Here is a 17,320-nt window from a genome sequence, read left to right on the forward strand (position 1 = left end):
ACGAACGCGGCCGGTAGATAGCGCCGACAGACGCAATCGTTTTGGGACGCGTGCGGCCGACAGGCCGTGGCCGTCGTTCCGGCCACGGGAAACGAACTCGGCGTGTGGCCAACATCCTGGACTATGTAGAGCTATGTCGAAAACACGTCTCGGACGGCAATTTTCGGACCGAAAACCGTCCGCCTTGCACTGCATTGCGGTCGGTGCACCGGGCGCTTCCACAACGGTCGCGCGGAAGCCTGCCGTCATAAGTACGACGCTCATACACCCGCGCGGCATACTTACTTGGCGTCGAGGTTAACCGTGATCAACGAGGCGGTTCCTCCAGGACGAGACTTGCCCATTGCACACCGGGCTGGTTGACCCCTGCGAGTATTCCTAATGCGAATACCTCGGACGCGTAATTTTTGGTAGCGGGGATCGCGTTCGCGCGTCCCACCTAATCTCTAATGTGAAAATTCAAAATAAAAAAAATATAGACAACTGGTACGTTTATGTATGATGTTTAGCTTATTATAATACATTGCATTACAGTGTTTATGTCACATGAGCAATTAGTCATTGGTACAAATTGACTTCAGCATACGTTATTCTTTTTCGTTACCGGAATATTTATTTATATTTGAGAATAGTTAATACTTTGATGGTATCTTCCGTATCTGCTCAAAGCATACAACGTAAATATATTCAATAAAAATTTCTTGAAATCGCTGTAGATAATTATATGAAAAAAAAAAAAAAACGATTTACTTAAGTTAGAAATATTAAACTTATAGGTTACAGACAATATGTTAAACTAAAAAAGTTAATATAGAGTAAAAATCTAATTTAACTCTGTTAAAATTAAGTTTATTTATTTATTTTTAATTACCATCTAGGTAACACTAACATCACATATACCTAGGTAGTGAATTCTTATTATAAAACTGTCAATGTGTTAACAAATTTAAAATAATAAATTATTTTTTATACTAATCCTACTAATTGCACTATCTACATTTAGCTGCAGTGGGATTTAAAGTAATTACATATGTTTGGTTTTTGTCAACTAAATTATTAAATTAAAGGATATATATATATACATAATTACTTCAATAATTCAATGTATAAACAGTAATTTAACAAAAAATGAATAAGTTATAATTACAGTTAAAGATATGTATAAAAATGATATTAACTTCAGAGGACGGTGTTGTCCAGACTGTCCAGTATTTGTATTATATTTCTAGCCTCAAACAATGTAAACAAATTTTATTGACATAAAAACCATTTTATTTTTGAAACTAAGAGAAAATCGCTTATTACAAAAATTATAGAGAATAATAATAATAATAATTTTGTGAGTAAACCTCATCAATCAATTTTTAAATAATTTAATAATGATTTAAATTTTCAAAAAAATTTTCTTGAATATTAAGACATAAAACTGATACATTAAGACTTCAAAAATATTATATTCTATGATTTTACTTTAAGAATACAAAAAAATCATAAAAAACGATTTTTCATGATTTCAAGAATATGTTTTATCAATATTTCACAGTTATATTTAACAATTAGAATTTTGTCATCAATTATTGCAAAAATAAAAATTGTAATCAAGTAAAGAAATATTAAATTGTATTTAAATACTTAAAAATTTTGTTACACAGAAAAAAATGTGTAAACACTTATTTGTAGTGAAAAATGTGTAAACACTTACTTGTAGATATACATAATTTATGACAACAATAGTTTTAAATTACATATAATAATTAAAAGTAGTATTTTAAATATTAACATGGCTATACATGTATATTACTGAACATTGTATAAAGTGAATATATTATGACACTTATGGTTAATATAGTTTTTTGAATATTACTTATAAGTCCTTTATTATACCAAGGAAAGATAAAACCTCAGCTCGAGAATTACATCTAATATAAATATATACATTATATTATACTGAGAATTATTAAAACTTAAGGTCAAAGAAATATATAGTATGTATTAAAAAAATAATAATTAACTGTATCTATATTAACACATAAAATATTTTCTGGCTCTTTTTCAAACACATAGCTTTAAGCATTATTGTCCATGAACTGTACATCTGACATGAGATAAATTGTTTCAGGCAGAGGTTTTGGTTGAGGTGATAAAAGAGTTAACATTTGTCGTGAGGTATCAACATTTGTTCTAGTGAAATAGAAAAAAATGTATCAAGACATTATACTATATAGAATGTTTCTTATTTTTAAACAGTACTTACACACAGACAAAACCTGCCACACTAGTTCTAACAACGTCTTCTTCTACAGTTGTACTGAAACTGAGAGCTAATATATGATGCATCATATTTGGTCCTATAAAAATTTTAAAAAACATTTAAAAAAAGTTAAATTAAGTGAAGTTTAAATGCAATGCACACAATTATTTTGATATTTACCAGGAGTAACAGGTTCAAGTTTTGTCTCTAAATCAGTTTTTTGCATGTCTAATGGCATCAACGTATTTGGAATGGGCGGCGCTCCAATTCTATATACTTTTATATCGGAAAACCTTACTTCACAGGTGTGTGGATGAAGTACATTCCTAGGACTACCGTAAAAGAATTCTCGAATACGTGCCTCTCTACCTTCCAACCTAAATTTGTTACTTCTTTCAACTACCTAATTATAAAATAATATCATAATTTTATTTTAATACATACTAAAATCATTTTTATTAGTTCATAATGTTCATATATAATAATATGAAAAGTTTAATTAAATTAAATAAATTTAATACAGTTAATGATAAATTAAATTTTATAAAATGGTAATCATTAAACTAAATTAGTTTTGATCTTTAACATAGTAATATTAATGTAGGTATTAAAAGTATGATTTAATTATTAGATTATTTATGAGTCAATAAGGAACTTTTTATAATTTGATTTGATAAGTTTTAATTATACAATATAGAATTAGTGTTGCATATTTGTATACTGTATGTTCAAAAACTTTAAAAATATTTTAATTACTGTATACATATTTTAATACCTACATAGAGCAATAACATTGCTGCCCAACAAAACTTAGGCATATAAAAGAGATCTACGTGTCACGGGAAGTACAAATATTAAATGCATGAACCTTATTGACACTATATTTACAAAAATTAATAGGTATTATTATTTTTTTTTATTGTGTGTCACAAAGTATGAATATGTGTATGTGTCACAAATTTTTAATAGTGTGTCGCCACAATACAAAGGTTGAGAAACACTGGTATAGATAGTCGCAATCAACCGATAAGTACCTAATAATTTCATTGATTTTACTTACTCCACCACTTTTTGGTAAAAGTACAACTTTGACAAATGTTGGCATATCTCTTACTAGTTCATTATATAATCGTTCTTGATCTAGCACAAGAATAACTTCAACTTCAAAAGCAAGTGCAATATGAGTCAAATGCTGGTAACCTTTGCCTTTTACCCAACCACATGTGTTAATTATTAATCCAGAACAGTTAACTGCAAAAATAAAATATAATACATAAATTAAAAATATATTCTATATTTACTATCACAAGAGTATTAAATATAGAAAGAAAGAGAAAAAAAACATTAAAAATTTTAAAAATTATTTATCAACTAAAATTAGTAATTACTATTTAATATTTTAATCTATAGTTGACAAAATCTATTAATTTTTTAAGTGCAATACATTCAATACAATTATAATGAAATACAAAACAATTATAAATAAAACTTTAAGGAAATCTCTAAATTGATATTTGAAAACCCACTAATTTTAAGCAAGTATTAAATAAAAAAAGATTAAAATAAAATAGCGTAACAAAAAATAATTAATAAAAATATACTAGAGTATTGATTTTTGCTAATATGAAAAATACAATAAATTATTATTCAGTTATTGAATATGCCAAATGAATCAGCTATATAATTTTAATTGATTGTATTTATAAAGACAAAGTAACATTGTTAATTTCTTTTTAAATTTATAAATCATAAAAATCAATAATAAGTCAAATTGTATATGTGCTATTCTATTCTTGATGCTTATTAGTTATTAATTATTATTATCCTTCAATTATAATTATAAATTAGCTAATATCATGAAAAAAAAAATTTAATAAAAACTATACCCTTTACTTAGTATATATTCACAAAATGCAGTGTGGTGTTGAATTCATTTTGTAAGTAATATTGAGGAATTACAATTAAGCCAATATTCGATAAATTCCATACCAAACTCATATCTTTTTAAAATATTCTTTCTAACTACATACAATGAATGTAAATGAAATAAATATAACATTTAAAAATTCAAATAATTTATAATAGATAAAAATTACTTCTAGGATTATCCTCCATTCGTTGATGAATAACTTCTGCCATACGAGATACTAAAGTGTTGTATAGCGTTGAATTAATACTCATGTTTGTATGTCCATAATGATAAACTAGTGGAGCTGCTTGGGAGAAACTTTCTTCTACTTCAGCTGGCCTTTCAACCATGACTGCTCCTACAAATTATTATTCACATTAGAACTAATGCCAACTTTAATGAAATTAAAATCAATACCAACCAATTGTTCCTGGAACTGATATTTGTCCCTGACCTGGGTCCAAGTCTACATAGATGGGTCTACGGCCAAGAGAATTCATCCGTGCACTATAGTTTAGTAGTATTCTACAGAGAGTAGATTTACCCACATCAGTCGGTCCAACTACCATTGTAACAGGACCTCTAACCTTTTCTTTTTCTGATTTTACTCGTAGTTGTTCTAATGACGCATGGCAATTTAAATAAAACATCTAAAAGATAAATCATGCTTAAAATTTGTACACAATTACCAATAGATAATAATTCAGACATTCATAACTATAATAATAATTAATTATTTGATTTAACTCTAGCAAACTCTTTTATTAGTTTATCAATTAAATTGTATTCATCCAATTGATTAGTACTAAAATATATTAGTTATTTTTATTTTCAAAGATTATTTTAAGGTTTAAACTTTTAAAGGAAGCTAAAAATAAATAGCTAAAATCAATTATTTAACAACCAAATATTGAATTATAGACTTCTGTTTATAAATATATAATATTTTATATTATTTTAGACATTTAGATATGCGTTTTAAACTATAAGAATTTATCCAAAAAATTTTTTTATTTTATCTTACAGCAATCCTTTTATATTATTTAATTCGTGAACACTAAAAACATTTGAATACGTTTTTTTTATATTGAAGAATTTAAAGTTTAAAAAATTCCTTTAAGAATAAGTATACGATTTGTTTACTTTGACTGACCTAGGTGTAACATAACAAATTTACATTAAGCACAACCAATCAAGTATTAGCTTTTATTGAAATTAATTGATCTTTCACGCATACAAAATTTTAAAAAAATTAAACAAATACAGATAATGAAATACTTAATGAAATTTAAAGAAACTCTACTAGGTTTTAATATTAAATTAAAAAGTTAATTTATAAACATACATAAACATCATATTATATAATATAAAAATAAATAATAAATAACAAAAATAAGAAAGTATATTATATAAATGTAATTTTATTATTATTATTACCATTGGTGTCTCTTTAGATATATAACTAATTCCTTTTTTTCCTCGTAACTTTAATGAACATCCTTGCCATGTGAACACCGCAATTTTTGCTCCAAAATAAAATGTATACGATTTACCTTTTACTAATTCTGTTCCAAAAATTTCAGCTAGCCCAGTTTTCAACTAAAAAAATTAAAAAAATCACCATATATTATTTACCTAAGTAAAACAAATAACAGAGTATATTTTAGTGTTTCTACATTTTTTGTTACATTTTAGACATGTTTAATATATTATGCATAAATGATTCAGGATTTTCACACTTGGTGTAAAAATCAAAAATATTTAAAACAAATATATTTCTCAATTATTATTAACTACATATTCTATTTAAATTTTAAAATTCATATTATTTTTTAAAAATACAATTAATAACAAAATATGTTAGGTATTTAACAATAATATGATTATTTTAAAACTTTTTTAGTTACTATAAATCCTTTTATTTGGATAATTATCAAAATATTATATCACTTTATATAATAATTCACATAAATATAATATAATACAATACCATACTACCATAATATACAATATATTAAAATTTAAAATTAATATATATAAAGTTGTGAACATTTTTATTTATACTACTACCTCACATTAAAATCAGGTATCGGTACCAAGTGTTATTATTGACAATGAATAGCCTTATTAATCAGTAAATACTACATTTATATTTAAAACTAAAGGTGGTACTTACTTCTAATACAACTGTTTCGTTTTTGTTTTCGACTTCAAATCGAAGTTCATTGTCAGGTTCCAATTGGAACTCCTGATCTTCAATTTGAACCTCTACGCTCTCTGACATGATTAAAATGTATGTTTATTCAATATTTATACAAAGCACTGAAAACACACCGAGAAAAATTTAAGTATAATAAGAAAATAAACAACTCGATATGGTCTAATCGGAATATTCTTCTGAATGGAAACAATATACAATATGTTATATTATTAAAACAATTGTTGTCATCTAACAAAAATTGATTCATTATTTATTTCAAAAATAGACTTACAGTTAATGCGATCATAACATAAAATAATTTGAGATTTAACTATCGTATGCACTCTGAAGATAGCGTAAAACGAATAAATTGAAAAACTTTATTTGTCATCAAAATTCAAAGTTTAAACAGAAGTTGAAAAGCATGTACAACTTACTATTGTACTTCTATCACTATCAATAAATATTAAACTTGTTATCACTTATCAATTATTAACGTCAAGCGTGTTTTATTTACTTACCGACATAGACCTCATACCTGGTATATGTGTATGCTTACCGAACGGTTAAAATGACGCATTATCTTTTCTGATGGCGGAAATTAATGATTTTCAAATTTAATAAAATTATTTATTACTTAAGTACCTAGTAAATAATTATGGGAAATTTGAAAATTATTAAAGATATTTATTATTTTTCTATGCAGTTTATATCAACCTTATATTTCAATTGATCGTCTTTTTCCAAGCTAAATTGATTTTTTACGCTGATCAATTAACGATCATATGATTGTATATCATATATATATACATATTATATACCTAAATATGCTAGATATGAGTGTAATAAAAATACCACAAGTAAAAAATTTGAAATTCTGATTTCCAATTTAATAAATACTAATTAAAACATCAAATTTTTTGATAATCTATTACACCAATACACCAGTGGTTTCAACCTTTTTAATTGTGCGTACCATCAATTTTATGAAAAAATCTTTGTAGCACACTAATAACAAATATTGTATATATATATTTATGTATATAAAATATACAACATTTTTATTTTAAATATATACATTATTAATGTTAATATTAATATTAAATAGACCACAGCCCAGTTCTACGCTACCATTGCCCAGGGAAAGGGAATCGCTTTAATGCCTGGGCTAAGCCCACCCAGTTTTTTATGTTAGTGTCAATAATCAATACTAGTGGTGTAGGGGCAAAGCCCTACGTGACGCTGGTATTAATTTAGCCTACCCAGAAATAAAGCTCTAGTTGCACCTATGTATACCTACCAACATTTTAATTTATAGCTGAATACTTGATGTATGGATTCTTATTTGTATTTAAAAAAGTAAATACATAAAAAGAATATTTTTCCTCTACCTAATGATTTTAGTTCCTACTTTGTTGTACCTACCTAAATAAAAAAATAATGATAGTAAAGACTTAAAAGTTTAAACTGCTTAGTAATATATATATATATATATATTTATTATTTTAATATTACATTTTTTAAATATTTAGACCAAAAGAATAACAAAAGCTACTCTATTTAATTGATTTTTATCTGTGTACTGTATAGACATAAAGGTTTTTATTATATAATAGAAAATAAAAATAATAATAACTCAATGTACTGATTATTGCTCAAGTCTTTTACTAACTAATTTAAAAATTAACAAAGTTATATAAAATAACTAAGTAGATGTTTTGAATATATTCTATAAAACTATAATATTCATTCCATTGAAAGTAAACAAATAATGAATAATATAACATATTTAACAGGACTTTAAATTTTATAATTGGACAAATAAAGGTAAATATAAAAACAAATAAACATAAATAAGCCACATTTTGTATTATAAATAATAAACACGCCAGGAATATTTAAAAAAATTATGCATCAGTCAAAGCTGCAACTCCAGGTAAGACTTTTCCTAAAAAAAAAAAAAATTATTAATAAATTATATTATAATATTATTATAATTATAATCATTTATTATATTTCAAAAATATTATTAATGGTTTTGGAAAATCCTTTATCGCATAATTTGAAGAAATCATTATAAAACAATATATTTAAAATAACACTTTTTTGAATAGTGGCATACATTTTTAATTTTAAATTCACAAATAGAATATTTTTCTACAAATTTCAATACATAAAAATTAATTATTTAAAAAGAAATTTGTATGTCTTAAGAGTGTATAATATAAAAACAAAGTATAGCAGTTTCAATTTTGTTTAGTAACCTAATAATAGAGTAAATAAGTGAACTGACCAATTATCAAACTAAAAGGTAAGAACACCACTTTGTAGTCTCGTGAGTTTCTTAGAATATTATAATTTTCAAGTAATTTCTTAGTTTTAAAATAATTTGATACAAAAATTCTTATAACTTTTAAAAAATTAAAATTTGATAAAAATTCCATAATAAATACAGAAAATGTTTATACCACTTCAATACTAATACTTCCCAAACAAAAAATTGAAAATGCTGAATACAAATTAGTTATTTTGTATAAATTTGTAAAACAAAAACAACATATACAGATCTTAATGATGTGTGTCCTTTTAATTAGTCATATATAAATATAATACATTAGTTAGACAAGTTTAGTTGGGAGGAGTAATTCCCGCCTCACACCATTCTGTGTATCTTAACTTTAAATACTAAGTAATTTATAGTTCAAAATTCAATTTGTATACATTAAAATTCTCAAAAATATATTCTTTAGAATAGGAAATTAAACTTGCATGTTTTCAAACATCATGTTTTATAATAATATAATCACAAACTGATCTTTCATTTCCAGTTATGTATATTTTTAATAATCTTAACAAAACTTACCTTCAAGTAGTTCAAGACTTGCACCACCGCCAGTGCTAACATGGCTTATTTGACTCTCGGTTCCCCATTTAGCTGCACAAGTTGCAGTATCACCACCTCCAATTATTGTAACAGTTCCATTTTTAGTTGCCTTAACAACATCGTCCATTAAAGCTTTAGTTCCAAATGCAAATTTATCAAACTCAAAAACTCCAGCAGGCCTAATAAAAAAATTAATTTATAAACACATGTAGAGAAACCAATAAGCTGTTACATTTTTTATTAAATTCATAAAAAAAAAAAAAAAATATTAAAATCTTAAGAAATCAGTTTCTTAATTTAAAATTTAACCTAATATTAAATTCTTAATAATTTCTTACCCATTCCATACAATGACCTTAGCACGAGCAATAGGTTCAGAAAACAATTTCCTAGATTCTGGTCCACAGTCCAAACCCATCCAACCTTCAGGGATTCCTTCTTCAACAGTTGCAGAACTAGTATTAGCATTTTCATCAAATTTATCAGCAGTGACAAAATCAACTGGCAAATGAATTTTAACATTGCGAGCATTAGCTTTATCTAATAATTTTCCAACAATTTTGGCTCCAGCTTCATCATATAAAGAATCACCAATCTAGAATACATTTTGAAATAATTAAAAAATATTTTTAATACTTTAATTTTATTATATTTACTTTCATGCCCTTTGACTCTTTCAAGAAAGTATAAGCCATACCTCCTCCAATAATCATTTCATCAACTTTATCTAAAAGATTCTCAATCAGTTGAATCTTATCAGCAACTTTAGCTCCACCCAAGATAGCTAAGAAAGGCCTATAATGTAACAAACATATCTAATGATTTCATTATATATTACAATAAGCAATTTAATTTATTCATTTATAAAGACATATTACAAATAAATAATAACATATACTAATATTTAAGAGTGGGATGAAAAAAAAATTTTAATTCAATACCTTTCAGGATTATCCAAAGCCTTAGCAAAATAAGTGAGCTCTTTGTTCAACAAGATGCCGGCAGCACGCTTTTCAAAACCTTCACCCATCATAGAACTGTGAGCTCTGTGTGCAGTACCAAAAGCATCATTGACATACACATCTCCCAATTTCTGTAATGACTCTCTGAATTTTTTCACATCTTCTTTGTCAGCTTTAGTTTTTTCTCCAGCAGCATTTACACCTTTTCCTTCTTCTTCAATATGGAATCGAAGATTCTCCAGAAGAAATATTGAACCAGGAGCAGGATCTGCACAAGCCTTTTCTACTTCTGGGCCAACACAGTCAGACAAAAATGTAACATTCCTAAAATAATAAGTGTAATGTATAATTATTTAAAAATATAATTCATAAATAATTATTTACTTTTTATCTTTATTTATATAATCAAAACATTCTTTCATAATTGAGGATAAGGATTTGTTTCTAAAAGGAATGAAGGAAAATAAAGAATTAAAGACAACATAAGAATTAATTATAAAGTATAAGTTTATAACCTTTAACTATAAGAAAGTTGAAAATAATAAAACAATAAAAAAAAATATGCTATATTCATTTTTTTCAAGTCTATATTACTATAATTTGAGGTTTTTTTAACCTAATATGCCAGTGTTTCCCAATCTATGGTTCACAATTTGCGATGTTCATAAACTAACTAGGCAACTATCTTGACAATAATATAAAAACCTAAGCAATTTTTTATTTTTAATAGGGAGTCACACACCCAACAAACAGTAAATTTGTGGGTAGCCATTACAAAAAGGTTGGGAAATACTGTCATACGCTATAAATCTTATTAAAAAATGTAATATTATATGTTGAATTTTTAACCGCATTTTAGAATTGGTTTAACATAAAATATATAACACTGATTAAATAGCTCATTTTCAATATTTTTATATATATACAAACAAAAACACTATTGAAGATGATTTACTTATTAAGAAGTTTCTGGAGTTCTTCGGCAACTGGCTTCATTGAGTACTTTGAATTTGGTAATCCATCTGGACGTCCAAGATGAGACATGAGAACTAAAGATTTTGCACCATTTTCAAGGACATAATTGATGCTATCTAATGCAGCGACAATACGTTGGTTGTTGGTTATTTTTCCATCCTTTAATGGAACATTAAAATCAACTCTGAAATATAAAAAAATAATTTTATTACTTAGTTTTAACCATTATTAACCTTATAAGATAAATTATACTTAAATGATATTCTTTTATAAATGTGCATTATAAGAAAAAATTATTTTTTCAAGATATATTATAGGTAGACTTGAGATATTTTTATATTGCACACCTCCTTTAAATAGTACCTGTGTTGGAGGTGTTAAGATTAATAAATGTGTAGATTTCTGAATATTAGTTTACATTTTAGGTAATATCCATTTTGGAATGAATTGATCTTTTATTAAACTCAAAGGTTAGAACATACAAGTATTTTCTTGTGGTTATTAATATGATATTTTAAAATGCTTGATTAAAACTTTCAATATCATAAAAATTCACGATAAAACACAAATAATGTTCTTAATTTTAAATTTGATCATACATCAATTCACTAATATTAAAGCTTATTAAAGTTATTACACAAAATTGGATTTACCGAACATAAATCTGGTATGTTTGAAGACTATAAGACAACACATGTGGGTGTGGCATTTTTTGAATACAAAATTAATTTTAATTTGCATATTTCTGCTTTAACATTTTAATAATGTATATTTAAGCCTTAAGCAATGAGTATTTTATTATATAAATTAGATAATTACTATTTGAGATTACTAATCACTAAAAGTGACTTCATATTATGTAGTAAATGTTTGCAACATTAGTAAATAGCAAATACAATGAATTAGTTTAAAATTAAACACAAATCATTTCAGAAAACATTGGCTATGAGTGAAAAATATTTTAATGGTTTGTTTTATTTGTTATTAAATTAATAATAAATCACCAATTGCATACATAGAAATACCATTTAAATCATCTACTAAAATGTCACTAAAATTAAAGTTTACTGAAAATCGAAATAGATATTGTGTGAATTAGTTATTCAATTGGTTTTTAATAATCATTAATAGTTATAATTTAGAGGTACCTAGATATACATCATTGTGTTACATCCATATTTGATTAGATTATATATTTATAAATTAAGTTTTAGGTTATCCAGACTAGACATCAACCTATGCTACTTTTAATATTGCTATATAATAGCCTTATAACAAATGATTTAATTATAATCTGTTGTATTAAGTATAATTTTTTTAAGTAATCTCCAATCTGTTAAGTTACAGAGATTGATCACGTAGAAACAAACTGAAAAATGAAAAGTTTTTAATTTAAATTAATAAATAAATAATGATAAATTGGAAAAAAAGAAAATAATTGGTAGGTATTAGTTATTTGACCTTTCATATCAAGACACAATAATATTATTAACATTCGATGGTTTGACTTCAAAACATGACTTGTTTTCAACATCAAATGGCAAGTACACTATTTGTCATTTAACAAGTCATCTTACTACAGACATTCATATAATAAACGTGCCTAGCAAATTATATTTACCTGATCAAAACCCGTTTGTTTGCTACTTCTAAACTCTTGATGCTTAATTTGTTAAGTGCCATTGTTAGTTGTATAAACAACGAACCAATTATCAATCAAAATTGAAAAATGTTGAATACGAGAAAACGAGGAAGGTACTCGAGGTCTCGAAGGGCGAGTGTGTAGACGAAAAATGAAGAAAATTGAAATTGTTTAACTACCTATATTATAGTGTCGGCTTTATGTAAATGGGATGAAACTACAAAAGTTTAAAATCGATAAATTTTTCTTATCATTTGCCCTTGACAAACCGTGACGGACAATCGCGGAGTCTTTGGACACGAGTGTTTATTATTTAATAACAACGGAACAAACTCTTACGATGAAGTACTTCAATGATGAATTAAATCAAATATTTTTGATTTTTATAAACACTGTCAAACAGTAAAACAATATTAGTTGTTAATTAGTTTCAAATTTTCTATTACTAAATTATTCCTATTTTCCACCGGCTGTCAGGCTCTTCATTATATCGATTATCGGTAGGTAATTGCAGATTCGCCCGATAAAACTAAAAGCCGCTGAAAAATCGATTGTGCTTCACGTCGTAATTATTTTACTTAAATTTAAATTAAACTTTTTACAATTTGTATTTTTCTAAAACCGTTAATAATACCTCAGATTAAAATTAATTAATATAATAAATAGTATAAACACTATAAACTATAGTTCAAGACAAATGAAACGCAGAAATTATCTAAAAATAAGTTATCGATAGATGGCCATATTAATGACCATAGATAATAAATCTAAATGATTATAATATTTCTTTGATGATAACCGCTGTGTGTTATCTATTAGTTTTGACTTTCAAGGTCTTAACTATAATTGAAGTTTAAAAGTTCTTCGAAAGCAGCCTGGAGGAAACAAGCTGACAACCGAATAGGATACCGCAAATAACTGCAGTAACCTCTAAGTATTAAATGCTTCTCCGTAATTCAACTTTTAACTTTTTGCTTAAGTAATTAAATAGATTTGATATGCTTCATAAACTGTTCATATTTGCTAAACCATATTATTCTGGTTACAGCCCTATCAAAGTTCACAAACAATTATTTGCGCTCGCCGTTCAACAAAACAAATTGTTTAATTTAAAATTCTCAACAACTTGCTGTGAAATGGCCCAAAAAACCGCTTTATTCATTGTAGCAGAAGGTAGTGAAGAACTTGAATTAGTCGCACCCGTTGACATCCTTCGCCGTGCTAATGTAATATTGCTCAAATAATTAAATTTATAAATAAAAAGTTGAAGTAATTCGTTTTTAAATTTATATAGGTACTATATTATCTAACACACAAACTTATTATTTAATTATTATTGATAGCAGAACTAATGAAAGATAATAATAAATCATAATATAATCCTTATTTAATAAAATATTCAAGTATATACTATTCTTTTTATAAAGGTGGCTGTTACAATTGCTGATGTAGCTGATTCTGAATATGTGAAGACTAAATCAAATCTACTGATTAAAACTGATGCTAAATTGGGAGATGTAAAAAATAAAATATTTGATGCTGTTGTTATACCCGGTGGTCCATCATATAAGACATTAGCTTCTGTAAGTTTTAAGTTTTTTCAATCAAATTAAAATATTAAATCTTATAATGACTGATGGAATATTTAGTTTCAATAAGGTTCAGCTTGAATAAGGTAATTTGCTTTTAAAAAAATTGCACTGTTGAAAATATTTCCTATCTTTTATAAATATTACATTAGGTATAATCATTTTATTACTGTACTAAAAGCATTGATCATATTTTCCAAGTGGTTTTAATATTAAAAGTGCAATTACAAAGACACAAAAAAGACTTTATATGTTTATTATTTAGATATTTTCTATACATGTAGTTAATAATACATTTCTTATAATATTAGAATTAAAGAAGTTTGTGTATCTGTAGTCAATGATGTCCAATACTTAAGTTTAGAAGACTTGTTATAACATTTATTTTTAATTTTCAGGCTGATGTAGTTGGACAAATTTTACTTGCACATGAAAAATCTGATAAAGTCATTTCTGCTATTTGTGCTGGTGATGCTCTACAAAATAATTTATATTATACTTGATACTTCTATTCATATTATTATTATTATATATGACAGATATGAGATAACTATTAAAATAATAACCATAACATTTACAGCTCCATTTGTGTTATTCAAACACGGAATTGCTAAAGGAAAATCATTGACATCTTATCCAACTGTTAAGAGTGAAATAGAGGGTTCTTACCAATACAAAGAAGAGAGTACAGTAGTTGATGGTAAGATTAAAATATTTTACACAGCTTAACAAGTTTAGTTTAATACCAACCTCCTATAAAAAATGAAATAGTAATAAAGACCTGTTGGCCGTTACCTTTTAATAGTGAATTATTTTTATGGCTATCTTGTATGCACTTTGTTTTTACCACTCAACAAGTATATTTAGATTTTAGACAATATATTTTTGTAAAAGTGGTTTAATGTTGAACAAAATCTTATAAATAAATAATATATTATTAAAAATTAATCTACTACTAAGAATTAATTAACTATTCGTTATCGTTTCGTTATTCGTTCCATTATTGTTAATAATTAGAAACATAAAAATAAGTAAAAAAAATAGAAATAAAATAAATATTAAAATACTTGTACCATGTCTCTCTAAAATTTATTAAATGTGTCATTTTTATTTATAATTTATATATATAATTGTAGTATTATATTATAATATTATACCTTGGAAGCAAATTTAGAGCTGTACCACACATTTTTCATAATTTTTAACCTCAGAGGATGCCATGAACTATCAATCCTAAGTATGTGCCTTTGATATCAGATCTAAGTAATTTTTGCTATGATTTACAACATCGTGATTGTACCAGTGGTCCAAAAGTCCATTATATACCTTGACCAGCTATCATAATGTATTGTAGACCCATCAATAACCTCATTTTGTATAATTTTATATCATGTTGTTTTGTCTCTTTTTTTGGACAACAAAATTTCTTCCTTAGTTATTCTCATACAAGCTGACATTGGCGCAACTTAGCTCTCCACCCCCTCCCCAAATGTTGTTGGTTATTTAAGATTAAATAATAATTTAAGCATAAAATAGTGACAAGATAGACATTTTTAATAGATAATTATTTATTCATAGAATTAATACAATATAAAGTAACAAAATATTTGATTTTTAATTTCTTAGGATTTTTCAATGATTGTGTTTAGGACGAAATGTCTTAAACATAATAATTGATTATTCTTATCAGCTATTCCAAAAAATATGCATTAGTCTTAATTCCATATTCCACACTGTTCTATAATATCTAACCATTTTTGTTAAATTAATTTATGTTCATCCTAGACAAGTTTATATTATATAAACTAATGTTGTATTATTGTATTATTATTTTATTTTTTTACAATGTGTTTGGTATTTATTTGTATGTGTTATATTTGTGAGAATATCTATTATAGGACTTTTTTTCATATAATTTTAAAAATTGATGCATTTTTGACAAGTTAATGTTTTTTTTCTTATATTGCAGGAAATTTGGTTACCAGTCGTGGACCTGCTACAGCTGTTGAATTTGGATTAACTCTAGTAGAAGTATTACTTGGTAATGAAGAAAAAGTCAAAGTTGCTAAAGGCATTCTTTATCCTCTTTGAAATATGATTATTTTTTTTCTAATATCTGTATAAAGAGAAAAAATAAAATTGAACAGTTTTTATAAAACAGAAAGCTATACACTAATCACGTTTTATCTTAACGAAATATTTGATACTGTATTAATAATATGTCAACATACTACCATAGTATTATTTATTATAAAAATTTTGATTGAATTTTATCTATTTGTTTAATAAAATAATAAATGCTTTTATAAAGAACAAGTAATATTAATAATATAGACAATAATTAATAATTGTATTGAAGCAATTCAAATGTTTAAGTAAAATGCAATGGCAGAGTGGTTTGTTTTTGTCATAATAAAAATTAAATATTGGGTTATGGAATAGAATAAATCAACATCAGATATGAGAAAGTGCTTTAAAGTTAATATGAGACAATTAAGTAAAAGAATCAATTTTACCATTTAGCACTTTTTTAATTAATGTTAAATTAGTTTTATGCCTATTATTGACTACAGAAACTATGTGTAGATGTGCCAACATACAGGTGAGTACCTAATCATGAAAGGAAAGAAACCTATTTTATGAATATAACTTGCAAACCTCAAAAAGTGTATGTTGGGCTCTTAAACTTACTAGAAATCCATAGCTGTAGTAGTGTCCCCATAGGACAGAGCCATATTCTAATACTTGTCTGTCAAATACACAATATAACGGTTTTACCAAATTGTTGTTTAAATTCAGTTATCCTGATTGACGGTTGTGTCTAAACATACATTGGTTACCAAAATAACATATTTATGTGTAAATAAAATAAGATAATAAAAATGTAAAATAATTTAATTTTTTACAC

General features: G+C 25.6%; 3 protein-coding genes and 1 non-coding gene across 6 annotated transcripts; 2 read left to right on the forward strand and 2 right to left on the reverse strand.

Moving 5' to 3' along the window:
- Positions 1-277: 277 nt before the first annotated feature.
- On the forward strand, positions 278-439 carry LOC113550745. The gene has a single exon (XR_003405054.1). It is a non-coding gene; the product is annotated as a U1 spliceosomal RNA (small nuclear RNA).
- A 1,531-nt stretch (positions 440-1,970) lies between these two features.
- LOC113548048 (protein CLP1 homolog) lies at positions 1,971-6,801 on the reverse strand. Its single transcript, XM_026948702.1, has 9 exons — positions 6,653-6,801; positions 6,337-6,482; positions 5,598-5,759; positions 4,582-4,810; positions 4,348-4,518; positions 3,312-3,502; positions 2,432-2,654; positions 2,255-2,348; positions 1,971-2,181 (listed from the first exon to the last, which is right to left on the reverse strand). Exons 2-9 carry the CDS (start codon positions 6,442-6,444, stop codon positions 2,067-2,069), a joined length of 1,293 nt encoding a protein of 430 aa, XP_026804503.1. The 5' UTR covers positions 6,445-6,482; positions 6,653-6,801; the 3' UTR covers positions 1,971-2,066.
- A 1,409-nt stretch (positions 6,802-8,210) lies between these two features.
- LOC113553853 (probable phosphoglycerate kinase) lies at positions 8,211-12,864 on the reverse strand. The gene is made up of 7 exons (XM_026957408.1): positions 12,803-12,864; positions 11,162-11,365; positions 10,186-10,530; positions 9,901-10,039; positions 9,583-9,839; positions 9,224-9,423; positions 8,211-8,308 (listed from the first exon to the last, which is right to left on the reverse strand). Exons 1-7 carry the CDS (start codon positions 12,862-12,864, stop codon positions 8,268-8,270), a joined length of 1,248 nt encoding a protein of 415 aa, XP_026813209.1. The 3' UTR covers positions 8,211-8,267.
- Positions 12,865-13,630: 766 nt separating this feature from the next.
- Positions 13,631-16,680, forward strand: LOC113553863 (protein dj-1beta-like). 3 transcript variants are annotated; one of them, XM_026957434.1, is made up of 6 exons: positions 13,631-13,757; positions 13,872-14,049; positions 14,251-14,406; positions 14,811-14,880; positions 14,993-15,112; positions 16,382-16,680. In XM_026957434.1, exons 2-6 carry the CDS (start codon positions 13,960-13,962, stop codon positions 16,501-16,503), a joined length of 558 nt encoding a protein of 185 aa, XP_026813235.1. In that variant the 5' UTR covers positions 13,631-13,757; positions 13,872-13,959; the 3' UTR covers positions 16,504-16,680. The 3 variants fall into 3 exon arrangements, with proteins under 3 accessions (XP_026813235.1, XP_026813228.1, XP_026813220.1); XM_026957427.1 differs by having other exon boundaries at positions 13,636-13,802; XM_026957419.1 differs by lacking the exon at positions 13,631-13,757 and having other exon boundaries at positions 13,822-14,049.
- The last annotated feature ends 640 nt before the right edge of the window (positions 16,681-17,320 follow it).

This window comes from Rhopalosiphum maidis, chromosome 1 (genome assembly GCF_003676215.2).
Source record: "Rhopalosiphum maidis isolate BTI-1 chromosome 1, ASM367621v3, whole genome shotgun sequence".
NCBI classification, from domain to species: domain Eukaryota; kingdom Metazoa; phylum Arthropoda; class Insecta; order Hemiptera; family Aphididae; genus Rhopalosiphum; species Rhopalosiphum maidis.